This window comes from Arvicola amphibius, chromosome 9, assembly GCF_903992535.2.
Source record: "Arvicola amphibius chromosome 9, mArvAmp1.2, whole genome shotgun sequence".
NCBI classification, from domain to species: Eukaryota; Metazoa; Chordata; class Mammalia; order Rodentia; family Cricetidae; genus Arvicola; species Arvicola amphibius.
The window spans coordinates 62,436,746-62,462,766 of NC_052055.2; the positions used below are offsets into that span (position 1 = coordinate 62,436,746).

A 26,021-nucleotide genomic window follows, 5' to 3' on the forward strand; every position below is an offset into this window, starting at 1 on the left:
AGTATAATCATATTTATGAGATAGAATTCCCAGACAGGCACACAAAGAACAGAATGAAAATAACAAAGGGGCCAGGCGGTGGTGGTGCACGCCTTTAATCCCAGCACTCGGGAGGCAGAGGGCAGGTGGATCTCTGTGAGTTCGAGGCCAGTCTGGTCTTCAGAAATAGTTCCAAGATAGGCTCCAAAGCTACAGAGAAACCCTGTCTTGAAAAACCAAAAACAATAGCAAAGGGATCTCATGCTATAAGCAAAGTGATCGTGACCACCAGAAGCAAGAAAAGCAACATCCTCTTGCTAAAGCCTGTACAAGAGCTTCAAGACTTTTAAACTGGGTGGTTTAAAAGCATTTGGGAGGCCGAGGCAGGCGGATCTCTGACTTTGAGGCCAGTCTGGTCTACAAGAGCTAGTTCCAGGACAGGCTCCAAAGCCACAGAGAAACCTTGTCTCGAAAACCAACCTCCCCCCTCCAAAAAAAAAGACTTTTAATGTAGATTTCCAGCGCCTAGAATTGTCTGCAGTGTGCTGCTATGGAATGAGCAGAGGAGATAAAAATTTTTAAAAATCAATAGCTGGGGGAATGACATGGCATAGTGGAAAGGGAATGTACTTAGCATGTTCAATTCAGTCAGCCTCCAGTACCCAATCAAAAAATAAAGAAAAGAACCGTGCTTCACGTAACCCAAAGAATGTCTAAGACTTACTTCTTCCTCTATGTTTTATTTGTATTTAGAAAGAATCTATGTAGATCAGGCTGGCCTTCATCTCACAAGATCTGACTGTGCCACCATGCTTAGCCTGACTTGTTTTTTGTTTATGAGATAGGGTCTCACCAGGAGCCGAAGTTGATGCTCTACTAACCACCCTCCACCTTAGCGTCTTTGTTTGTTTTTTGAGACAGGGTTTCTCTGCGTAGTCCTGGCTGTCCTGGGATGACTCCTATAGACCATACTGGCCTCGAACTCAAAGAGATCCATTTACCTGCCTCTCAAAACGTGCGCTACCACCGCCCAGCTGTTTCTTTTATTTTTGACACTGGGTCTCACTATGTAGCTCTTGCTGTCCTGAAACATACTACGTAGACCAGGCTTGTCTCAAACTTAGAGAGCTGTGTGTCTCATAATACTGAGTTCTGTGATTAAAGGCACATGTCACCATGCCCAACCAATTTTTTTTTTTTTTTTTTTTTTTTTTTTTTTTGACAGGGGCTCACTATGTTGACCAGGTTGGCTTCCCTGGTCTCAAAGTCAAAGATCCACCTGCCTCTACCTCCCAAGTGTCGTGTCCTATTGCAATGAACCTTTAATCCCTCATTTCAATGAGTAAATTTAAAAAACAAAAAACAAAAAACAAAAAACCAAGTCTACAGCCAGGTGCAGTGGTGCAGGCCTTTAATCCTAGCACTCAAGAGGCAGAAGCAGGCGGATCTTTGTAAATTCCAGATGAGCCAAGACAACACGAGACCTTGTCTCAAAAAAACACGATACACGCGGTTCAAAATAAATCTACAGACCTAAGAGGGCTAATATTTACATAGCTGCTAACAAGAACAGTGTAGCTTTTTCCACAAATGGAAAGGGGGCTGAGCTCCTAGAGACTAAACATAGGCACAGTTGTCATTGTGGGTGTTCTGACAGCACAAGTGTAAAGTTGTCACCAGAAATGAATATTAAATGGCTTCAAGTGGCTTACAGAATGCAACAAATTCTTAGCTTTTACTGCATACAAGCCAACTCTTCTCACAGTAACCCAGGTTCCTTTTTTAAAAGAATTTTAAAGATCCTATATGCCTGTGTGTACCGAAGTGAAGTGAAGTGAAGTACCGAAGGGCAGGGGTTAAATCCCGTGGAGCTGGAGTTAGGGGTGGTTGTAAGTCATCTGACCTCAGGTCCTTTACAAGGGCATCAAATGTTTTTAAATGCTTAGCCATCTCAAGCCCCTACACTCTATTCCTCTCAGCTGCTGACTGCAGATGCTGTGACTAGATGTCTCAAGCCCCTGCCCATGATCTCACGCCAGGATGGACTGTAACCTGCGTTCTCTTGACCGGCCATCTGCTGATCCTCAGAATCCAGCGGCCCCGGAAACCAACCTTCTTCCCGCCTGCCTTGCAGATGGTGGCAGCAGCGGTAGCGATGACTCAGACCCTGGGGTGGGGGTGGGAGGTGCCCAGGCCGGAAGTCACCCCTACACTTCTATCAGTACAAAGTGTTAAAGTCATCTTCTATATGCAAGGAAAGAAAGTAAAAGTTCATGTCTAAGAAAAAAGATGATTGTTAGGTCTAAGGTCATGAATAACAATGTGCAACAGTTATACTGTATAAAATGATAGCTACATTGTTTTAAACTCAATAAAGTGTATCACTGGCAGAATTTTGAGAAAAGTGGATGTATATAAAAATTATCAAAATAGCTGGGCAGTGGTAGCACACGCCTTTAATCCCAGCACTTACTTGTGAGGCAGAGGCAGGCAGATCTCTGACTTCGAAACAGGCCTGGTCTACAACGCTAGTTCTAGAACAGGCTCCAATGTTGCAGAGAACGCTGTCTCCAAAAACAAACAAAAAAAGGAGTCTGAAATATCATTCTAAAAGAATGTCAACACTGAACCGGGCGGTGGTGGCACAAGCCTTTAATACCAGCACTCAGGAAGCAGAGGCAGGTGGCAGAATCCTATGTTTACACTCCAAAAAATAGTAAAAACCTTAGTAAAAATTTCCTTTTTATCCCAAGACAGAAAGGCTAATCTACGCCAGAGGAAAAACAGAACTGGAATTCACCTATTAAAGAATACTCCCTCGGGAGGCAGAGGCAGGCGGATCTCTGTGAGTTCGAGACCAGCCTGGTCTACAAGAGCTAGTTCCAGGACAGGCTCCAAAACCACAGAGAAACCCTGTCTCGAAAAATCAAAAAAAAAAAAGAATACTCCCTAAGACCTCACCTCTTCCACACTGTGAACTATCAACCTGCTAAAATATCTGGAAATAAGTTCTAGAGCGAGACTTTATTTTTCACTTTGGGTATTGTTTTAAAACTGAAACATTAAAAACAAACAAAAAGCAGAGCAACACTGGTGCTCACCTCTAGTCCCAGCACCTGGGAGGCAGAGGCAGGGGCTGTCTGAGTGCGTGCAAGGCCAGTATGGCCTACTCCACACAAAGCAAGTTCCAGGACAGGCACAGAGAAACCTATCTGAGCCCGGTTGCTCCCCAGACCTAAACCGTATGGAGATGGATGCCTGAGAAGGCTATCACTTTGGAGTTGAACTCTGCAGCTGCATTATTAGCATAAGTAGGTAGCCAGTTATAAAATGTTTGTCAAAGTACACGTTATTGTGGAAATCTCTATTCATTACAAATTTACCACCATCTGTCAGGCCTGATAGCATAGGCTTTCAACCCAGAACTCCAGATGGGGAACAGGAAGATTTCTTCATTTGAAGCCAGCCTGGGATACATAGTTTCTAAAAAACAAAACACAAAACTAAGCTGAAATCATCAGTCTCATGTACAAAATTGGAAAGTACTTTCATTCCCTTGCTTTTTTTTTTTTTTTTAAGGGTTTTCAAGACAAAATCTCACTATGTAGTTCTGGCTGTCGTGGAATTTACTCTGTAGACCAAGGTTGGCCTGAAGCTCATGGAGATATGCCTGCTTCTGCCTCTCAAGTGCTGGAATTAAAGGTGTTCAAACTAAGCCAGCCTGAAAAGTATTTTTTTTTTTTAAATAACAGGTGTACCTCAAAATTTATTCATCGTGTTGTTTTGGTTTTTAGAGACAGGGTTTCTCGGTAGTTTTAGAGCCTGTCCCAAAACTAGCTCTTGTAGAGCAGGGTGGCCTCAAACTCGGAGATCCGCCTGCCTCTCAAGTGCTGGGATTAAGCCCGGTTTTTTAATATTTCCCCTTGACTCAAAATAAAACGACAGCTAGTAAATGAAAATTACAAATCTGCCCAGATCCTCTGGGAAGTGTGAGCATTATCAACACCTAAGAGACTGCAGATAAAATAAAAACCTACAAATAATGACCTAAGAGACAGGGGAGCCTTCTGTCACCAATATCCTAAATATTTCCCAACTAAAGAAGCAGGACATCGTCAAGTGAACAGCAGAAAGAGGGGCTTAGGAGATCTTTTTTTTTTTAATATTTATTTATTATGTATACAATATTCTGTCTGTGCGTGTGTCTGCAGGCCAAAAGAGGGCACCAGACTACAGATGGTTGTGAGCCACCATGTGGTTGCTGGGAATTGAACTCAGGACCTTTGGAAGAGCAGGCAGCGCTCTTAACCACTGAGCCATCTCTCCAGCCCCGGCTTAGGAGATCTTTAATGTTAAAAGATCATTAGGAGAAGAAAATGCTCCTCAGAACTGAATGGTGGTGGCAGTGGACACCTTCAATCCCAGCTCTCAGGAGACAGAAGCAGGTGGATGTCTGTGAGTTCGAGGCTGGCCTAGTCTACTAAGCTAGTTACAGCACGGCCACTGCGGTTACACAGAGAAATCCTGTCTCAAGAAACTTCAAATAAATAGCCGGGTGGTGGTGGTTCACACCTTTAATCTCAGCACTCGGGAGACAGAGGCAAGTGGATCTCTGTGAGTTCGAGGCCAGACTGGTTTACAGAGAGTTCCAGAGAAATCCTGTCTCGAAAAACAGATAATAATAATAATAAAAAAAACCACCGAAGAGACTCGGATTAAAGAATCGGAGACATGGCTGATGGTAAGAAGTCAATGACTGGAAACAAAAAACAAATGAGTCCATTTTTTTTATTAATCTTTTCATTATTTCATTAACCCCTCAAATATCAGACATGCAAAAGGCCTCTACACCACTGTGTCCATAGAAGCAACACTTTGATTTGCAGCCCTCAAAAACCTTCTCTGTGGCCACAGAAATACAGATGTGTCCCTGCTAACCGGTGGTAGTGTTTAAGTCTTTTTTTTAATGTTGTCCATTATAGTACTTACGTATCCATTTCACGCATAAATTTTAAATATCCCACTTTAAAAGTTTTCAAAAACCAAAGCCTCCCCTCTAAGTTCTTCAAAATATCAAGTGAAGAGTGGGACGTACCGAAAAGAGCAAGGAAAATGACAAACTCGAGGGGCACAAGGAAACATATGCTTTTGTTAAGGTGTTTATGGAATGAATGCCTCCACTACAGGAGTCACTGTAGATGAAATATGCACCCCCATGACTCCATCCAGGGGTAAGAGCTCTCTTTTTCAGGGAGACAGTCCACATACCGGCTGCAGGGTTGGTCCATGGATTAAACCTGCAGACTCCCGCGCTCTCCATTGGACTCCAGACTCTGCCTGTTGGAGAAGGCCGGCCTATCGCGCGCTCAGGGCTCATAGGCTCAAAGAGTCGCAACTCAGGCGGGAAAAACCCGCCTCCGACATTCCGAGGCCCACGAGTCGCTCGGTAGGCACCTTTGGAAGACCCGATTGGCCTCCACACTCGCCAGTCTAACGCTTCGGTGGCGCAGCTCGAAAGAACCCGCAAGGATTAAAACATCCCGCCCCCAGTCCTCCGATTGGCTGGCCCGACCCTCCGCGGCCCCTTCCCTGTCGCTCTCCCCCGCCCCAGTCCAGCGATTCATTCATTTCGTACATAACGAGTGCAATCGGAGCGGGTTCAAGACCTCGTACGTGTAATCGAGACTCTCTGGCACTTACCCGGGATCTACAGTGATCACTCACACTAAGGCCTGCACGGTTCCTCTATGGGGAGGCTGCACCGCACCACAAGCCACCGCTACCGCCGCCTTCTGCGCAACGCCAACCGCCCGCCAAAACGGATCCCTCCCTGCGCCTGCGCAACCAATCCCCCCCCCCCTTTTTTTTTCTCCGCCCAAGACGCCTGCGCAAAACGGGGACGCGTCTCCCGCCACTACGCAGGCGCCTCGGGTTCACAACGCTCTCCCGCCCGCCATTTCACGTGTTCCAGTAGGCAAGCGGAACTTCTTGGTGCGCCGGCGGAAACGCGCCATTTTATTACACATGCGCTCTATGGGTGGCGGCCGAAAAAGCGGTAGCGAACTACTTTATTAACCTATCGTGTTTTCCCAATTCAGTTTGTAATGTTAAGTCGCTGGGAAGCTATAAAAAACATTTAAAGACCTGGGTACATTTAAATATAAATGACGGGTTAGCTAGCCAATCGCTGTGGTTAAAAATGAGATCCTGGGCGGGGGAGGGACGTGACTCCGAGGGGCGGAGACTGCGCAGAACGCCCAAACGGATGAAGCCTCTTAGCAGGGCGGTGACACAGGCCAACAGTGGGAGGGAGTAATTTCAAATGTCCAATCAAAGGGAGGCAAGGGCGGAGTCTACCAATGCCGAAAGCGAGGAGGCGGGATAAAAGGAGAGCAGAAGGTAGTCTGGCGGATACGTTCGTTTGCTCACTCCTTTCTGCCCATTTACGCGGCCGAGGAAGCATCGCTGAAGGCTCTCATTTCCCTGCCGTCATGTCCAAGTCAGAGGTGAGCTGTGCGCGCTCTGCAGCTTCGTTTTCTTCCATACTTAGTGAATATGTTGGGATGCGACCTGTTTTTGTTGTTGGCACCTATTCTTTCGGTGTGTGATCGGGCGTTACCGAGGCCTACTCACAAAAATGTAGGTCGCCATTTTGTCCTCGTAATCGCCATGAGGCTGCCGTCCGCTAATCACTAGTTTTCGCATGCTGTGCTTGTAGTGAAATTCATAGACCATAGGTCTTGAGGGTTGTGGCTCTGTTTTCTGCCTCCCTTTTTTGGCTTTTGTCTAATAAATGGCCATTAAGTGTTAACGGCCCCATGTCTTTTGTTGCGCGTGCGTCCCGAGTAGGGACGCATGCGCTGCCTGCTAGTTCTCCAGCAGCACCTCCTGGCCCAGGGAGGAGCACGTGGTCCTGCTGCAGAGATAAAGAACAATAAAAAAGTGCGGCCTGTGTTGGTGCGTGGAGGCGGTTTATTCGCCCAAGTTGCAACCCCTTCACTATCTGCTCTCCTTTCCTCACTTTAGTCTCCCAAGGAGCCGGAACAGCTGCGGAAGCTCTTCATTGGAGGGCTGAGCTTCGAAACCACCGACGAGAGTCTGAGGAGCCATTTTGAGCAATGGGGAACACTCACGGACTGCGTGGTGAGAATAGAAGGGAGAGAAGGCAGAGCTGGTTTAACTTTAATGTTTAATCTTGCTGCATTTTCTAGATGCTTTGTTAATTAGCTAATTAATGGTATAGTTTTAAAAACTTTTTGGGGCCTTTGTATATGGGTCTAGAAGAACTTTCATGCTGACTTTTAGAGTAGGAATGGCATCAGGTCCCGAGATCAGGCAGTATGCTGATTGTTGTTTGAATTAACTCCGAATCAGGTCATGAGAGATCCAAACACCAAACGATCCAGGGGCTTTGGGTTTGTTACGTACGCCACTGTGGAGGAAGTGGATGCCGCTATGAATGCGAGACCCCATAAGGTGGATGGAAGAGTTGTGGAACCCAAGAGAGCTGTGTCGAGAGAGGTGAGGCTTTTATGACTGATGGTGCTCTTTACATTTCAAATGGGAACTGTATACTTCACATAGACCTCAAAGCAGGGAGATTTTCTCCCTCCCTCTAGGTTGCTGGGATTAAAAGCGTGGGCCACCACAGCTGCCAGTCATTTGGGAGATTTGCGGCTGCTGATGGCTTAAGGCCAATGGAATGTTCTAAATGGCTGAAGTAGCTTTTTTTCCCTCTTAGGATTCTCAGAGACCTGGTGCCCACTTAACTGTGAAAAAGATCTTTGTTGGTGGTATTAAAGAAGACACGGAAGAACATCACCTGAGAGATTATTTTGAGCAGTATGGGAAGATTGAAGTGATTGAAATCATGACTGACAGAGGCAGTGGAAAAAAGAGAGGGTTTGCTTTTGTCACCTTTGATGACCATGACTCCGTGGACAAGATTGTTAGTAAGTGTCAGATTAGATCTTCCTAATGATTGTGGAAGTCGACTGTATTTTGATCCCTAAATTTTTTTCCTTTATTAAAGTTCAGAAATACCATACTGTGAACGGGCACAACTGTGAAGTAAGAAAAGCCCTATCCAAGCAGGAGATGGCTAGTGCTTCGTCCAGCCAAAGAGGTATGTCAGTTGCTTAGTTAAAATTTACAGATCCTAATTGAATTGCAAGTTGGCTTAATGCAGTGATCCCAACGTCTCTTAAGGTCGAAGTGGTTCTGGAAACTTCGGTGGTGGTCGTGGAGGCGGTTTTGGCGGCAATGACAATTTTGGTCGAGGGGGAAACTTCAGTGGTCGTGGTATGTATTTAAATATTTTTAATCCCCATACACACAGGTTTTCTCTTTAGCCCAGGCTGATCCCAGATCCACCTGCGTCTGCCTCCTGGGTGCTGGGATTAAAGGCGTGAGCCGGCGCCACCCTACTTATTTTTAATTTCTTAATTGCTTTTGGAGTACAGAGTAGTTTAAGGGTTTGCTTTCTTTCAGGTGGCTTCGGTGGCAGCCGTGGTGGTGGTGGATACGGTGGCAGTGGGGATGGCTATAATGGATTCGGTAATGATGGTAAGTTCTTAAGGATTCTGTGAGTAAAATTTTTTGGCAAGCTATACCTTTTAGTCTAGGCTAGTAGAGACTAAACCTAGTGCATGACAAAGTTCAACCAGCCCCCCATAATATGCATGCTGTGAGCAGGCCATTACACGTGCATAGGTTTTTATTGTTAAATACTTTTGTCTTATTGAGAAGGCTTGTATTCTTGTAGGTGGTTATGGAGGAGGCGGCCCTGGTTACTCTGGAGGAAGCAGAGGCTATGGAAGTGGTGGACAGGGTTATGGAAACCAGGGCAGTGGCTATGGCGGGAGTGGCAGCTATGACAGCTATAACAACGGAGGAGGCGGAGGCGGCTTTGGCGGTGGTAGTGGTAGGTATCCAGTGCTGCAAGTACTTGGTGTGATAGCTAGATTAGCCTTAGAGTTTGTACCGGTGTTGGACTTCAGCGCTTTTAAAGCATTGTGGGAACACTGCATGATGCATTAAAGTAGGCTTGCTGTGCTACCTCCTCCTGGCTTTAAGCTGGGGCCGCCTCCCCAAAAAACTAAATAGGTGGATGAGTGGTTAGTGGTGTCTTTAAGATAATTAGATTAACACCATAGTTGAATTTAGTATCTAAATCCCTTTGGGACTTCAGGAATTTAGTTGATATATCCAAGAAATCTCTGCATTGGATATGAATACATGAAGGCCTTCAAGTCTAATGTGATGTAAGTACCACCATCAATTAGGTTCCTTTAAATACTGGATTATTAACTGAATGAATGCCTTACTCAGAATGAACTATAAGGATTTGGAGTTAGCAGTCATAATATTTCAGAAATGGCTCCGTCCTTTGGGTATCAATAAAGACCTTCTTCTCATTTCCAGGAAGCAATTTTGGAGGTGGTGGAAGCTACAATGATTTTGGCAATTACAACAATCAGTCTTCAAATTTTGGACCAATGAAAGGAGGAAACTTTGGAGGCAGAAGCTCTGGCCCTTATGGTGGTGGAGGCCAGTACTTTGCTAAACCACGAAATCAAGGTATAGTATAAATGATATGGCAACAATTGGGTAATTAAATTTGCCCTTCCCATCAACCAGGAGAAATCCTGTAAACCTTATTGGATCATTTTACCAGATTTTTACTGAGTTCATCCAAGCTGTTATTGTGACAATATTTTTACACTTCCAGGTGGCTATGGTGGTTCCAGCAGCAGCAGCAGCTATGGCAGTGGCAGGAGGTTCTAATTACAGCCAGGTAAGTGCCTATTTTGTGTGTGTTGACATAATTTTATTGAGCCCAATAGCCCTAATGTAGCTGTGCAGTGCAAATAGTTAACATATAATTGCAGTAAAATGGTGGATGTTAAGTTAATATATACAGTTCAGCGGAATTTGTGGGAAACAACTTGCTCTATTGGATTGTAGCCTTAAGTCTTAATGTGTTTTAGATTAACAACTTTATTCCATATTGTTCAACAGGAAACAAAGCTTAGCAGGAGAGGAGAGCCAGAGAAGTGACAGGGAAGCTACAGGTTACAACAGATTTGTGAACTCAGCCAAGCACAGTGGTGGCAGGGCCTAGCTGCTACAAAGAAGACATGTTTTAGACAATACTCATGTGTATGGGCAAAAAAACTCGAGGACTGTATTTGTGACTAATTGTATAACAGGTTATTTTAGTTTCTGTTCTGTGGAAAGTGTAAAGCATTCCAACAAAGGGTTTTACTGTAGACCTCTTCTCACCCATGCTGTTGATTGCTAAATGTAATAGTCTGATCATGACACTGAATAAATGTCTTTTTTTTTTCTTTTATTTTCTTTTATAAATGTGCTGTGTAAAGTTAGTCTACTCTGAAGCCATCTTGGTAAACTTCCCCAACAGTGTGAAGTTAGAATCCTTTCAGGGTGGTGCCAAGTTCCATTTGGAATTTATTTATGATTGCTTGGGTGTGGAAGCCATTGTCTTCGAAAACCTTGGTGTGGTTAAACTGCCAGTTGTGACTTTGAGTTTCACCATTAAAAGGGTCATCATCCAAGCAAGGTTACAATTTTGATTATAAAATGGTTGTTGGCACACCCTATGCAATATCAAAATTGAATAATGGTATCAGATAAAATAACAGATGGGAATGAAGCTTGTGTATCATCCGTTATCATGTGTAATCAATAAACGAATTTAATTCTCTTGAATGGAATGGCAACTGTATGGATTTGAGACTGGCAGAGATTTGGACTTTCCCTACCCACAATACCCCTGGTAAATGTTGATTGTTTGTTATCACAGTGCAAGTTCAAAGCTCTGCCAGAGTAGAAACCAATTGCTGGTTAAGGCCACAGATTAGAAGTGTTGGGGCATCTTAAAACTGATTATATAGTAAGGGCTCTTAACTGCCTTAAGAGCAGACTATAGTGAAGGAAAACTGCAGTTCAATTGGGTTGTGGGTGGGTATGCCTCAAGATTTTCTGTGGGTAATTTAGTTTCTTAAATTCAAACTAGAAATATATAATTTGTGATATTTCTGTGTATTTTTGTATTAACAGCAGTTTTCCTTCACACTTGTTATCCTGAAATGTTTTCTATTTGTATAGAAAATGAATTCAAAACAGTTACTACCCAATAATTGTTAATTGTGCATAGATTATTTCGAGCTTCCCATTTGGTGACCTTTTAAGTGCCATTGTACCTGGCAGCATAGATGATTTGTTTGCCATAGGACTTGTATATTCCATCTCATGGTGTATTACTTGGAAGTTTTGGGGTTGGGGGGAGGGGCGGGTGGGGGTGGGGAGCATGGGTGGTAGTTCCATGATACTGGTTGAGTTTGCAATAGCAGGTGGAACCTTAACTATTGAGGGAGTTTGCAGATACCTCAGGAATCGTGACAATGCCTTTAAAGATCCAGGAGATGTTCAGCTACTAGGAACTGCTAGCAAGTATAGCGCGAATGGCTTCGAGCTCAGAAAATCTACAGCTGAGAGTAGACACTTGTGGTATGTGGAGTACAGATAAGCCAGGGGCAGGCCACGGCACCTCCATGAAAGCTAGGAGGGAGTGAAGTTTCAGTGATCATCGCAAGGAAGGAGGCAGACGAGAGTAAGGCACACACCTGACTCTTAGGACTAGCAGGCAGAACCAGAGGAAAGGTTTTATTGCTATGCTGGTAGGTAAGAACAGATTTTACTTACATCCATATAGTTGTAAAAGTCCAATTTTCTGTTGGATTTTTCTTAATGTATTGAGCCAAACTAGTCCAGTTAAGCTGCACTTGGTTTTTCTGGAGATGAATTGTTTTAATTAATGCCCATATTACTCCTACTTGGAGGAAATGAACACATTTCTCTTATGAAAATACATTTTGGCCCTTTAATTTTATTTAACCTTCCTTTGACCCATTTTCTTAAAGCAATGGCTCAAAGTAATATAGACACTTTTTCCCCAAAATGGAGGGAGGATGGGTGGATCATTAAGGGGAGGGGGTGGAATATAGCTTAAGGATGGGAATCAGCCTCACAAAACTAGTTCTAAAGTTTGTTTACTTTTCTAGGAAGGAATCTGCTACAAGGTTTAACCACTGTTGTAAAATTTTTAGAAAGACTTCAAGTTCCTGCCTAAAAGGTAGGTTTTTATGGTTGGTGATTTACTACCTAAAAGTTATGTCAAGCTGCAGTTAAAAACCAAGAGGTACCTGGTTACTTTGGCTGGCAGTTATTAGATATTGTAGAATCCAGCACTGTTTGTGTTAATCTACATAACGTCTCCTCCTCCTTTACAGGAACAGCCTTTACTCTGGGCCGCTGTGCTTCATTTTCACTGCCATGCAGTTGGGACTTTAACTATGCTGCTAATCATTCAGTTTTGTGAATGCCTCTAGTTTTTAAATAAACAGCAGTTAATTAACTTGGTACTGTTTTTTATTTCCCTGTGGCATTTATGGCGGGTGGCTTGGTCTATATTCTATGCAAATTATAAATAAGCTTGAATTTTTAGCGGGACAAGTCTGAATCATTTCTAACTCAGGTTTCTTTGGCCCTTAAAGTTACATTTTGGATGCATGTGTATTGATGCATTGTTGAGTTCATGTATGAGGGAGTAGACTGGTCACCAAATGTCCCTGAGAACCTAGCAAGAATTGACCATCTCTACTTGGGTGGGGTAGGGAGTTATGTTGTAAGTTACCCAAAGCTTGAAGGGAAATGCAGAGATATTATTGTGCTCAGTGGTAAATGTAGAAGTTGTTTTGAGTTTAGGAATTTAGGAATGCTGAGGCAGCAGTTGGTATGCAGCCAGAGACCCTTATAGGATTTTGATTTTTCTTGGTGGGGGGCACTCCTTGGCTGGACTTAATCTTACATATAGATACATGTAGAGATTTGTGGCAGTCCTTTACCTCTTAGTACTGGGAGTATAATATGCTTGGGCCATTCTCATTCATACTGCTTTTTGTGAGCTTCCATAGAAAGTATTGATGGCCAAAAGTTGACACAAAAATCTCAGATTAGAAACATATTTAAGGTCTACAAACATGAAGGTTTCTGTATCCTTCATCACTTGGGTCTGTTTTTCCTCTTAGGATAGATGTAGTAAATGAACAGGCTTAGCTAAAATCCTCCAAGTATAATACCAATAATGTGATTGGGAAAACAGCCAAAGAAATTGTGCTTTTTAGATTTGATAGGCATACATAAGGTGGGGTGGGCTGGGTATGGTGGTACAGAATCTCAGCACTTTGGAGACAGGTAAATGGCCTGATCTACATAATGAAACCCTGTTTCAAATCTGGAAGGGTGGAAATGATAGCTCCCTGGCGTGGGTTGGATAGCTTTTGTCTCACAACCAGAGATCACTTCATCACCTGTCTAGTATTCTGGAGGCTCAATGCACAACCTTTAAAAGGCAGGGCAGCACAGGAGTACACGCTTGACTGGAATATCTAATCTCATTCCACTCGAGAACAGTCAGTCCCTTTGGTCAGACCCAGGATGATAGGTAAGCAGGAGAAAAGTAGGGATTTGTGTTTGCATGTGCTCCAGAGACTGGGAGCAGACTTGACACAGAAGATGCAGCCCTGTTTGATAGCTCTTGTCATTTGTAAATTGGAGGCCACCAAGGACTGTGGAGTTCCTAAAAGTATCCATGGCGTCTGGTTGGAGGTGTGAATGAGGGTGGATAGATTGTCCCATGGCTCATGCCCACACTCCAGTGCTTCAGGTGAGCTCAGGATTCCTTAATAGCTCTGGCAGCCTCAATGAAGACACAATGGAAACCTTATTTCCACACAGCTCTTTATGGACCAAATCTTAAACAAGAGGTAGAGGTTTGGGACCTGGGAAGCCAACACTCACCTGGCTTCCAAGTAAACCTCACCAAACATACCTTGGAACATCCAAATGCTAAGGTTACACCTGCCCTCTTGGTCTGGAGAACTCTTCCTGGTCCTGAGGTTGGGAAATACCTAGGGAGGGCCTAGCACCATTGTTGCTCTTCTCTAGGCCCACTCAATCTGAGGCCTCTGTCTTTGTCCCACGGGGTACCAGAAAGATGGCTCCATCAGCAGCCTGTTGGAGTACATATTCCTCCGGTGAATAGCTGTTGCCAGATTCATCCCGAAGATGCTGGAAAATGTCGTGGTACAGCTCTGCCAGCTGTTGCCTCATGACCTCCAGGGTACGGTCGGCTTCCCCTCGTGCTCTAAGAAGCCGCTCTCTCTCGCTGCCCAGCCGCTCCAGCTCCCGCTCAAGCTGCACAATGGTTTCCAGTTTTCTCTTGCGACAATTCTGGGCTGCCACTTTGTTCTTGCCCCGCCGTCGAATGTCCCGTACTAGAGCCAGCTGGCTCTCTGTTAACGGGTACTGTGCCAACAATTCATTAAAGTCATCTACAGGCAAGTTGACGATCTTGTCCGTAGGGAAGGGAATCTTCATGGCCAGTGCCCGCCGCTCATCCCGACTCCCCGCCTCCCCCCTGACAGTAGGCTTAGCTTGCACAGGGCCAGAGGATGACTCTAAGGCCAAGGGTATCTCCGTGGGTGGCAAAGTATAGTTTGGGTGGGCCAAGGAGTTGGGCATATGGGAGTAAGGGTACTCCACTGGGTACATGTCCACATACTCATTCCTCCGTCTGCCAGCCTCTGCACCCTCTAGCTCAAGAGATTCCGCATCACTGTAGTTGAGGGATAATCCTGAGTCAGATTCTGGGTCTTCTTGGGGCTTGTGTGGCCCCACTGGCAGCCCAATGTCTAGAAGAGCTAAGGGGTCTGTGAGGGGCTCATTCAGCAGGCCTGAAAGGGTGAGGGGTTTTGACACCGGGATAGCCATGTTGCCATAGGAGTATGGGAGGTCTGGGACGGGGGGAGTGGGTGTTAGGAGCTCATAAGGTGGTGGGGGTAGGGAGAAATCTGTATCTGGGTGAACTGAACAGGGGCAGTATGTTGGAGGTGGCAGTGGCCCAGAGTATGGGGTGGGTACTTGGGGCTCAAAGGATGGCTCACTTGGAACATTTAGACCCTGCAAAGAAAGATACAAAAAAGGTTAGAAGATGGACTGAGATGGGTGATGATGGTGCACACCTTTAATCCCAGCACTCAGGCAGAGGCAGGTCAATCTTCCAAATTCCAGGATAGCCTGGTCTGCAAAGCAAGTTTCAGGACAGGTTGCTGGCATGGAGGCACAGGCTTATAATACCACCATTTGAGATGTGGAAACAGGAGGGTCAGGAGTTAAGGCCAGTCTTGGCTACATAGCAAGTACAAGACCAGCCTGGACTTTGTGAGACCCTGTTTCAAAAAATCAAGACGGGGCTGAAGAGTTGGCTAATTGGTTAAGAGCAGTAGCTTCTCTGCAAGAGGTGGCAGCTCATACCTGTCTATAACTCCATTTTCAGGAGATCCAACACCTTCACACAGACACATGCATGCAAAACACAAATGCACATGAAATTAAAATCAAGAGGTCCTTAATCCAAGTACTCAGAGGGCAGAAGCAGGTTTATCTCTTGAGTTCAAGGCCATCCTGGTATATATTGCAAACTCCAGGGCTACATAGTCCCTGTTTGGGAAAAAGAAGCTAGGCATGGTGGCACACATCTTTCATCTCAGCACTAGAGAGGCAGGGGCAGCCAGCTCTCGAGTTCAGGGCCACGCTGCTCTACAGAATGAGTTCTAGGACAGTAAGGGTTACGCAGAGAAACCCTGTCTCCGGAAAAAGAGAGAAAAGAAAGAAAGAAAAGAAAGAAAGGAGGACGAGGAGGAAGAGCAGTTAGTTTCAGCAGGAGTAAAAGTCTCTGTGGTGAGACCTCGGAGACCTCACATTTAAGTGGTTACTGAGCCAAAAAGCTCCTGGTCCTTTACTCTCTTCAGAAAGTTGAAGCCATTGTTATCCAAGATGGACCCTCAGAACCCTCTTCCTGCTATGGTTATCTAGGGTCAAAGGGTCAAGTTCAGGGCCGCACCATTCTCTGGGTGTCCAGCAGAGGGAGCTGGTGTGTGGGAGGAGGGTCTAGGGCAGATCCTGAGGACACCAGGCCTGAGGTGGGGGCAGGCACAGAGCCCAGATTGGGGTCAGCCCTCCGTCCAGGCCCAGGTGCAGTGAGAAGAACACATGTTACAAACAAGGCCCCCAGCTTATGTAGGAGAGCTATCCCCAAGCCCAGCTGAGGACAAAGGCATAATTGTTAGACCAACAGACATCCCTTTGTCCAGCATTCAGGAGAGGACCCCAGCATAGTCTGATTCCCCTTTCTGAGGCCCTTTAACTAAAGTTCTGCTACCTGGAGGAAAAGAGCTCGTTGCTAAGGGTGAGGGGTGATAATGAGGGAAAATGGGCAGTGCTGGAAGAAAGGCAGATCAGATGAGAAGAAAATAAAAAGAGGGCAGAGAAGAGGGCATAGAAGGGTGAACAGTGCAGCTGAGCATGAGCCCACACCCGCAGCCAGATCCTTCCCTTCACACCCCACACCATACTCACCTGCAGCTCAGTAATGGACATGATCTCTTGCCAAGTCAGTTCCATCTCACCCAGCTCCCCAACAGGCAGCTGTGACAACCTGTTCCTGTTCTGCTGGGGAGGACACGGGGGCATCCTACTGTGCCAGCTGCTGGCCCTGGTTCCCCCAAAGTTCAAAGAGCTCCAGCAACCTGTGTGGAAGGAAGAAAGCATTAGAGCCGCTTCTGCCAGATCGAAAGTTTGTCCTGTCCCTGTGCAGAATTTCCAAAAGAAAGCAGCAATGTCAGTAGAATCACTCGTGCCAGGGCCACCAACCATCCCACGAGCTGGAAAGTTTCTGTTTGGTGTTTTCTGAGACAGAGTTTCTCTGTGAAACAGTCCTGGCTCTACTGGAATTCACTTTGTAGTGAATCCTAGCCTCGAACTCACAGCCTCCCGAGTGCTGGGATTAAAGGCAGCGCCACCACCACCCAACTGTAAAGTTCTTTTCTGTGGCATACTCTCTCCCTCACCTGTTCTGGCCATAGCCCTCTGGGTACACAGTAGGCATCTTTACTTTTTCTCAGACAAGATGTCTTCTCTTACTCCCTAGAAACGGTGTTCTTGTTCAGAGATAAAGATCCAGTCTTCTGAGGTTTTGAGATTGAGGTTTAGTTTTCCATTCTGGAGGAAAACATCAAGAGTCTCCCATGCCTTCCTTTTGGGTCCTCAGTTTTGTTGCTTGAAATAGGGTCTCACTATGTAATAATCCTGGCTGTCCTGGGACTCGCTCTGTAGTCCAGGTTGGCCTCCAGTTCACTGAGATCCACCTGTCTCTGCCTTATGAGTGCTGGGATCAGAAAAGTGAGGAACCATGCCAAGCATTTCAGTCCTTTCCTTTCTTCCCAAGATGTGAGCGAGTGCTTGGGGATCCCCAAGGAGTGTGTTGTGGGAAGCACAGGCAGACAGCCCCTCCCCTTGTCTTAGATAGGCCCAGGCCTGCTGGTGATAGCAGCCCTGCCCTCTACTCCCATCCTTACTCTGGGCTCCCCTGCCTGGGCCAGATAAGAGGTTTATCAGGAGCAGGCAGCAGCGGGCAGCAGAGGCAGAGGAGGAATGGGCTCCAGGAGACACTAGACCTCTACCCTGTATCCAACCAGGTCATTTGACCATGTCCCACCCCATATGACCATGGTTCCTTTCTCTTCCAAGGTCAACACACAGCAAAGACTTAGCAAGCACTTGTCAAGAATTGTGCTGGCATTTTATAAGCACAGTATAGCAGACTGGGCTTCACAAAGACCTTGCAAGAGGTAGGAGGCAGGCACTGAAGCCTAAGCTGATAGGTGGCAGGTTAGAACCTGATCATATCCCTTGCTGCTTTCTAGGCCCCTTTAGTTCCCTAGATGCAAGCTGTCCACAACCCATACCTCTATGGGCAGTCTACCTCAGCAAGTTCCCATGATATCTCAGACCCTTTTCTCTTCTGGGAAATGTCTTTTTGGGCTCTCAAGTACTGCCAATCCTTCAGTCCCTCTTCTTTTAATCTGGGCTCTAGCTTCAGTCCTGCTACAAAGCAGCAGTGTGGTAGTTGGGCAAGTCACCTTACTGCTCCTGGTCGGTTCTCCCAATTGTAAAGCCAGGGAGTTAGACAACTGGAAGAATTCCTTGTTGCTGGGCCAGTTCTCTTCCAACTCTTACCCTGGCTTTCATCATCTCCTCTTGGTCCACACCTCTCTTCACCCTACCTCCATATTCCCCAATACCCATCTCTATCTGATCCCGTTCCTTCTGTGTCCAACAGTGGATTCCAAGTAGACTTGGCAAGGTTCTCCTGATCTCTCAGGGCACAGCGTGTCCACGCATGCACATCCATACTACACACCATATAAATAGAAAACAGAGGCTGGGGCTGGATGACCTTGAGTTGTATTGTATAATTTTACATCACCCACCACAAGAAAAAAGAGCCCCTTCCTGCTTTTCATTATAGAAACCCCTCTTGGACCTACCACAAAATGTATAGAGCTACTACCAAGTGTCTTTTTCACAGCTGATCTGCCTGAGGCCCAGGCTCCACCCTCTTGCCAGAATGCCATCCTCAGAAATGGGAGTTGGTATAGGCATAGGCCTTTGACCAATGGGTAGAATGGGTGGGGTGTTTATGTCTGTCCAAGCCAGGATGCCATTTCAACACCGGAACTCCACCCTCCCCACCCAGGTTCTGGCGGAAATTGCCCAAAGACAGGGTGAACGAAGAAGGACTCTGGGGTGGGCAGGGACCATGACTATTGCCTCACAGTTTTTACCCACTCTACCCCTCTGTCTCTCCTTTCTGCCTGAGTCTGAATCTGAGGAGCAACACAAAGATCTTGCCCTAGAAGGCAAGGTTCTCTACTCTTCAAGATGCATGACTCTGGACAAACTGTGTCACAGTCTCCAGGTAAACGAAGGCACGACTAAAGAACTCACTGCTATGTGAGGGAAATGAAGGCATCCAGCCTGAGCCATAAACCTTCCTGTGCAGCACATTCACCCCGGGTATGTGGAAACATTCCTGAAGGTTATCCAGGAATTGAATCATGTGCAGGCACCTAAGAACAAGCATTTCAACAAATGTCCAAGACATTTTTCACACAAAGGCCAATTTTGCCTCAAGAAACACAGAATTTGCAAGAGAGAACACAAAGTTAGAAGGGAACTGCAAATGCCCTATAGTCTCCACCTAACTGCAGACCCCAGGCAAGGCTAGACTCCAGGTGGCACCTAGCTACCAATCCATTCCCATGAAGACCTGGAGGTGGCTCTCCTCTCTGTACTTGGGCTTATAAAACAGAGAGAGGGCAGAGGGGAGCAGGAGGAGGCTGGAGGAAATCACTGGACCATCATCACTTGCACCAGGCACAGGCCCTTTGGGTCTTGGAAGCCTGCCTTTCAGAGGACCAGCAAACGTGCAGCCACTAGGAGAGACCAGGAGTCAAACATGTTCAAATAGAACAGCAAAGAGAGTACTGAGAAGAGACAAGGAATGGGGGCTAAGCCTCAAGGGGCCCTGGTTTTTTTTTTTTTTTTAGCAAAAGCAGCTCTTGTTTTACAGTTTTGCCCTCATCTTCAGGTGGCACAATAACTGAATCCACTGGGCTGGTTATTCACTTTAGTCTTCAGCAGTGTGGATCAGGTAGAATTTGAACTAACCTCAGAAACTAACCTCCATCCATCCTTCCATCCTTCCTTCCCCTTTCATCCTGGTGGTCCTACCCACTTTCCTCTTTCTTTCCCCTTCTCTCTTCCTCCCTCCCCCTCCTTTTTCCCTTCCTCCTGGCCTCTCTCCAGATCACCCCAGAATCTTGACTATGCCTGGTCATCGCTCTACCACTAAGATACATCCCTAGAATTCTCCAAAGATCTTCTCATGATCCCTAGGACTTCACAGAATATAAACTTTCTGAAGAAGGATTTAGGATCATTTGGAGAAAAAGGGAGGGAAAGACATTTTACCTTTCACTGCTAGCCCAGGACTTTTAACTTCTTTGATAGGGTGCTTTATGGAGGCTTATTAGGTTACTCCTCCTCTCCTTGTGTCAACACAAACAATGGAAGGATTGGAGAGATATAAGTAAAATTTGGTGTGTAAATTAGCAGGTAAGCAACCTAGTTACAAAGATTAGAGGATATTTCCCAAAAGGGAGAGGCACACAGGTGAAAGAGAGAAATCCATAGAATGAAGAGGGAAGAAAAAACCGATTTGAGCCAGGAAAGCTTAGTCCCCTGGACACATACATGACTCACATGATGCTGGGAACAAGGAAAAGGGAACAAATTTCTGCTCTCCTATGACTTTATCCCTAGAACTCAAACTCTGGTTCTTTAGAAGCAATGGATAAAGGCTGCATCCAGCAGATCTGGTAGCTCTGTCTCCCACAGCATCTCAACCTGCAGTTACAAGCAGCCAAGAATTCCCACAGAAGTTTCTACACTCGGTTGGACACTCTCCTCTTTGCAGATCCAGCTTAGCTCCACTGACCCAGGACTGGAGAGGAAGGGAACCAACCAGCAAGAACTCAGCTCCTCTCAGGCAACCACCCCACCTCTGCTGTAGCAAGGCTTCTCAGAAGTTCAGATATCCAATATCTACAGTTCCTATGCTTGCCGCAAACGCAAATCTCAGATGGCTGGAGCTACAGAATGCAGTGGGGAGGGAGACATGGTGGCACCATGTTACTGAAGCCTACTAGCTCCCCTCAACAGACAACAGGCCAATGGAAGAATTCCTTCTAGTTACTCTTCTGCTCCTCCAGGGTGCCTCGAGAAAGCACTCTGTGCTTGCTCCCCATCCTCAACCTCCCATCCCAAGGATCCCAAAACAGTCAGAAAGCCATCCAAAGTTATCATCAGTTTCCTACACCAGGGCCAGTCTAGGAAGATGTCTTAGAAACATTCAGACAGAAAGTTAAGTATTCCTCCTTGTATCTTCTCCACCTGCCCAGCCTCCCTCCTCAAATGCCACTGAGGGCTCCCTCCCCCTACTCGCCTTTCAGGCACCTGTGGCTGATTCCAAGACCGGCAGGAGAGAGATGAGGCTGCGGGTACTGTCCCTGAGAGGCTGGGTCAGAGCTGACAGCTCCAGGGCGCTGAGCGCTGCCTCTGAGCGCCGCCAAGGGCCGAGCCCCGCCCCCGGGCCATGGCTGAGCAAGGAACACCGCTTAGCCCCGGTAGAAGCTGGTACACCGGCGGAGGTCTCTCCGAAACCCTCGGCCTGAGTTAGCAGTTCTTCCAGTTCTTCCTCCAACCCTTCCCTTTCCCCGTGGCCCTCCTCTCCTTCTGCCCCTTCTGGCCAAGAGAGGAAACTTGAGCCCGGTGTGGTTTCTGCCTGCACCCCGCCCCCCCAACACCCCCCCCCCCACCTCCGCCTCTCTAAGGCCACGGGGGCACCCGGGGCTCACAGACTCCCGGCTGTCTCCAACAGGTTCAGGACTGTGCGCTCCCTGTCCGGGCTGACTTCCCAGCCGATGCTCCACTCACAAGTAACCCCTAAGTTTAATACAGTCATCAGCCTCCTCCTTTTCCCAGGTGGTGGCTCTTAGTGACAGATAGGGAAACTGAGTAAGGCAGAGGGCAGCAGACAGTGAGGATCAGGTGTCTGAGTCCAGTTTGCTTAGGGCAACAACCTTCACTTCTAGAAGCCTGGGTTCTAAGAGAGTTATTTTGGGGATGAGGGACTGATGGCTGCTTAGAGGAACCCTTTAATGTGCAGCCTGCCTCTCCCTAGCCTCAGATGCTCTCGGACAAAGGCTTCTTTTTCAGCCACATTTATTTATTTAATGCCAATGTTTATGGAGGTTTTGGGGGAGGGGTCCTTAGGCAGGAGGCTGTTCTGTTGGGTGATCATTAGTCTCCCTAAAAGGGATCTTTCTTTCTTCCAGGCCAGGACACATCAGCTTTGTCTCAGGCTTGTGTATCCTCCCAAAAGTCTCTCGTCCTTCTGCCTCCAAGTCACAAGACAAGTAGTTCTCTCTAGAAGGAAAGTCTACCTTCCTCCCAGTGTTTTGTGATAGGGTCTTTTGAGATGGGGTAACCAAGGCCAGTCTAAAACTGGCTTTGTGGACAAGGAGAACTTTTGCTCTCCTAATTGTTCTGCCTTCACATCCAAAGTACTGGAATTACGGGCATGCTGGCTCTGCCCACTTTAGTGACTTTCAGCTCAAAGGAACATGCCTTTTTGGTCTAACTTCAGCTCTGATTGGTGCAGCCTACACTTTTTATCTATCGTTTTCCTCACTGATATTCAAGTTAATTTAGAAACATTTACAGAGCAGAAGTAAGCTAGGTGTTTGACAAAAGATCTATAATCCTAGTAGTTAGGAGACGGAAGAAACAAGATCAGTAGTTCAAGGCCACCCTTGCTGCATGGGTTCCTGTCTCTGAAAACACATACACACAATAATAATAATAAATAATTAGGAAACAGATGAGTGCTACCTCAAGACAGTGCTGTCTCCTCTCCTTCTGAAAGGATTGTGCTTGCTATTAGAATAATGAGACTATTCTGACCTGGAGCATCAGCAGCTGCTAGGAGTCCTTTAATTGTTTTCCCTTACAAACACCTCTTTTTTGGCCACTCCATTTCTCCCAAGAATCCTCCACAATCTAGCAACACAGCCAAGCAAGTCATGATGCAGTTGTTCTCACAGGAGCCTCCCATCAAGTATGGCGGAGATTGCTCATGCCCAATCAGACCCAAGGCTGAGGGCTCTGCATTCCATCCTGATGGCGGGCATTCAGGCCTGTGGAACAGGAGGCAAACCAATGACTTCATTGCGTGCTGGATGTGGGCTCAGGGCCTGGTATGGACTGAATCTAGGTCACATACATGCATACTTATTTGGGTCCGCATAGGAAATAAGAGGTAGTGACGGTCAAATATGCAGTTGATTATATAATGATATTGGGTCACAGATAGTCTGTGGCCGGGCGGTGGTGGCGCACGCCTTTAATCCCAGCACTCGGGAGGCAGAGGCAGGCGGATCTCTGTGAGTTCGAGGCCAGCCTGGTCTACAAAAGCTAGTTCCAGGACAGGCTCTAAAAAAGCTGCAGAGAAACCCTGTCTCGAAAACCAAAAAAAAAAAAAAAAAAAAAAAAAAAAAAAAGAAAAACAGATAGTCTGTGGATGCAGTGTGGCATTTTAGATACCTCTATAGGCAACATAGACATTAGCCTTCATTCATTTATTCATTATCTATTTTCTACTCCAGAAACACAAATATGACTAACATGGTCCGTGTTCTCACACGGATCTATAGTCAGTGGACACAATGGCACATGCCTAAAACCCAGCACTCGGGAGGCAGGGGCAGGAGGACAGATTTCCAGGCCAACCTGGCCTATGTAGTAGTGGTCAGCATGTAACACGTAATGAAAGACTGTTTAAAGAAAAAACTGCTGGGTGTGGTGGCATGTGCTTATATGCCCAGCAGTCATGGAACAATGGCAGAGAGGCGTTGCCAGTTTCCAGACCAGCTTGATCTATACAGTGAGTTCCAAGCCAGCCAGGGCTACATAGCAAGACCCCGTCTCAAACACAAAACAAAAAGTCTATATGAAGCACTAGAGAATGGAATAAATAAATTCTCTCTGGTAAAATTTAGGGAAGGCTTTCCAGTGGGTCTGGGCTGTGGAGAAAGGGGAAGAGTGTCTGGCAAAGTTGTGGGTGCAGTGAGGCATAACATGCAGATACTGGGGCTTTCAGGGGTGGGCATCAGGTGACAAGCAGACGAGAAGCCTAAAGACCTGAGGGCTGGGGATGTTACCTGGTGGTGGTAAGCATTTTCCTAGGTCCTGGAATCTTGCGATAAGGAAGCCTGCGAATTTCCACTGAAGGGCAAGGCATTCTGAGAATCAAATTTGGGAAGGTTGTGGTGGCGCACACCTTTAATCCTAGCACTCAGGAGGCAGAGGCAGGTGGATCTCTGTAAGTTTGAGGCCAACCTAATCTACAGAGTGAGTTCCAGGACAGCCAAGAATGTTTCACAGAGAAACCCTGTCTCGAAAAACCAACCAACAACCAACCAACCAAACAAAACAAAAACCAAAGATACTTGGGAGGGTGTATTCTCTCCTGCAGGCAGTAGGGACTCCTAGAAATATCTATCTGTTAGAATGTGGTCAGCTATAATGAGCCTCCACTTCATTTCACACCCTCTCTAGACAGAGCCCTGTCCTGTGGTTTCTGGGTTGTGTTATGTCTCTAGGTCTCCCCAGGAAGCCCTCTCCTCTCCGATTGCTTGGTCCACAGTCAGTGTCCTGCCTGGTACACCAAGTCTCTTTTGCTTGACTCACAATCTGCAGGTGTTGGGGAGTGCCACCTGAGTGGACTTGTCCAAGTAAGAATAACGAAGATTCTCCTGTTGTGCCTGGCAGTGATGATGTATGATTTTAATCCTGCATTCAGGAGACAGCAGCAGGAGGATCTCCGTGAGTCAGAGACCAGCCTTGTCTACAGAATGAGTTCCAGGTCAGCCATGGCTACTCGGAGAAATCCTGTTTTGAAAAAACAAGGGGGCTGGAGAGATGGCTCAGAGGTTAAGAGCATTGCCCGCCTTTCCAAAAGTCCTGAGTTCAGTTCCCAGCAACTACATGGTGGCTCATAACCATCTGTAATGAGGTCTGGTGCCCTCTTCTGGCCAGCAGGCATACACACAGACAGACTATTGTATACATAATAAATAAATAAATATTTAAAAAAAAATAAATGTTAAAAAAAAAAGAGCTGGCTACTGTTCCAGATAATCAGGGTTCAATTCCTAGCAATCAAATGGTAGCTCACAACTGTCTGTAACTCCAGGTCCAGGGGCTCTGACATTCTCACACCAATGTACATAGACTTAAATAAGTTATTTAAAAAAGAAAAAAAAAAGATTTCCCTGTCTCCAAAATTCTTCCACTTCAACAAAGGTAGCAGAGAAGAATACACAGAATAGAGGCTGTCTAACTGTACCATGTTCCTGTTTTTTACTTTTGTTGTTCACACACCCCTAAATGGTTAACTTGTCACTCCTGGCCAACCCACCCCCACTACGTATGTGCACACCACCATCAGCATCAGGTCAAGCCACAAGCAATGTTGCCAAACACACCACCGGCTTATGCAACCAGTTTCCCGAGAAGGGTGAGCAGGGCGGGGTGGGTAGAGGTGGAACCAGGGGAGGGCCATGGGTCCCACAGGGAACTGGCTGCCTCGCCGGGCTTGCCTGCTGGTGTGACCGCAGTGGCCCCAGAGGGCGGGGACAGGACTGGCCTTTTATCAGTGCCCGGCAGCATTGCACCCGCCACCCCCTGGCTTCCTCTCTCAACAGACGGAAAGGGGAGGCAGCCACAGGGGGCCAAGGGGAGGACTGGGTGTTATCCTAAACAGCAGAGATGGGCGGTTGCCCCGGATGGGGGAGGTGGTGAAGGACGCCTGAGACCAGGGAATACTGCAGCTCCCCTCGCTAAAGTCGGGAGTGGGGGTAGTATAAACTAAAGCTACATAGTGCAGTCCGATGTCCAGAGTCATCACTCATTTTCCTTGTGTTCCAGTTGGAAGGGCGATAGGATTTTCCCATTTCTTAGAGACTTCTCAGGTCTGACTCTGGAGGAGGAAGGGAAGCTACACTCTGAGACTGAAAGAAACAGAAGCTTCGCAGGGATCTGAGCCCGACTCCAGTTTCCCCGGACTCTGGAATCTAAGGGTTGTGTTTTGTTGGCAGAGCCTAGAGTTAGAATATCCCAGAAAAAAACTAACCCTGGGAGAGGCTGAAGAGATGGCTCAGCAGTTAGGAGTACTGGCTGCTCTTTCAGAGGACCCGGGTTCTATTCCCAGCATCCATAGAGCAGCTCACAACTGTCTGTAACTCCAGTTGCAGGGGATCAAACACCATCACACAAACATATGTGCAATCAAAACACCAATATACACAAAATAAAAGTAAATAAGTCATTTAAAAAAATAGTCGTTGGAGCTTAATTCTAACTAAACCTAGGAGAAATAGATTGCTAGTATAATGAGGATCAAGTTTTCTTTTCTTTCTTCTTGTTTTCTTTTT

The 26,021-nt window shown here is 46.4% G+C and overlaps 3 protein-coding genes across 10 annotated transcripts in view; 1 reads left to right on the forward strand and 2 right to left on the reverse strand.

Moving 5' to 3' along the window:
* The window catches only part of Cbx5 (chromobox 5), a 36,990-nt gene extending 31,182 nt beyond the window's left edge, over positions 1-5,808 (reverse strand). Inside the window, exon 1 of one of the 4 annotated variants that reach the window (XM_038342362.2) lies at positions 5,680-5,808. The gene's annotated coding sequence lies outside the window, so the exon portion shown is untranslated. Of the gene's footprint in view, positions 1-5,247; positions 5,474-5,679 lie in introns of those variants that run through there. The other 3 variants (XM_038342361.2, XM_038342360.2, XM_038342365.2) reach the window with 3 other exon arrangements.
* A 522-nt stretch (positions 5,809-6,330) lies between these two features.
* On the forward strand, positions 6,331-12,418 carry Hnrnpa1 (heterogeneous nuclear ribonucleoprotein A1). 4 transcript variants are annotated; one of them, XR_005286983.2, is made up of 12 exons: positions 6,331-6,485; positions 7,006-7,122; positions 7,354-7,500; positions 7,721-7,931; positions 8,012-8,104; positions 8,188-8,280; positions 8,470-8,544; positions 8,744-8,902; positions 9,403-9,558; positions 9,710-9,775; positions 12,066-12,136; positions 12,294-12,418. XR_005286983.2 is itself a non-coding variant. In XM_038343879.2 (11 exons), the coding sequence occupies exons 1-10, from the start codon at positions 6,339-6,341 to the stop codon at positions 9,763-9,765; spliced, it is 1,254 nt and encodes a 417-aa protein (XP_038199807.2). In that variant the 5' UTR covers positions 6,331-6,338; the 3' UTR covers positions 9,766-9,775; positions 12,066-12,418. The 4 variants fall into 4 exon arrangements, 3 of the variants coding, with proteins under 3 accessions (XP_038199807.2, XP_038199806.2, XP_038199808.2); XM_038343879.2 differs by having other exon boundaries at positions 12,066-12,418; XM_038343878.2 differs by lacking the exons at positions 12,066-12,136; positions 12,294-12,418 and adding an exon at positions 10,000-10,710.
* Positions 12,419-13,789: 1,371 nt separating this feature from the next.
* Positions 13,790-21,252, reverse strand: Nfe2 (nuclear factor, erythroid 2). 2 transcript variants are annotated; one of them, XM_038343100.1, is made up of 3 exons: positions 20,983-21,252; positions 16,483-16,652; positions 13,790-15,024 (listed from the first exon to the last, which is right to left on the reverse strand). In XM_038343100.1, exons 2-3 carry the CDS (start codon positions 16,594-16,596, stop codon positions 14,017-14,019), a joined length of 1,122 nt encoding a protein of 373 aa, XP_038199028.1. In that variant the 5' UTR covers positions 16,597-16,652; positions 20,983-21,252; the 3' UTR covers positions 13,790-14,016. The 2 variants fall into 2 exon arrangements, with proteins under 2 accessions (XP_038199028.1, XP_038199027.1); XM_038343099.1 differs by having other exon boundaries at positions 20,972-21,252.
* Positions 21,253-26,021: the final 4,769 nt, after the last annotated feature.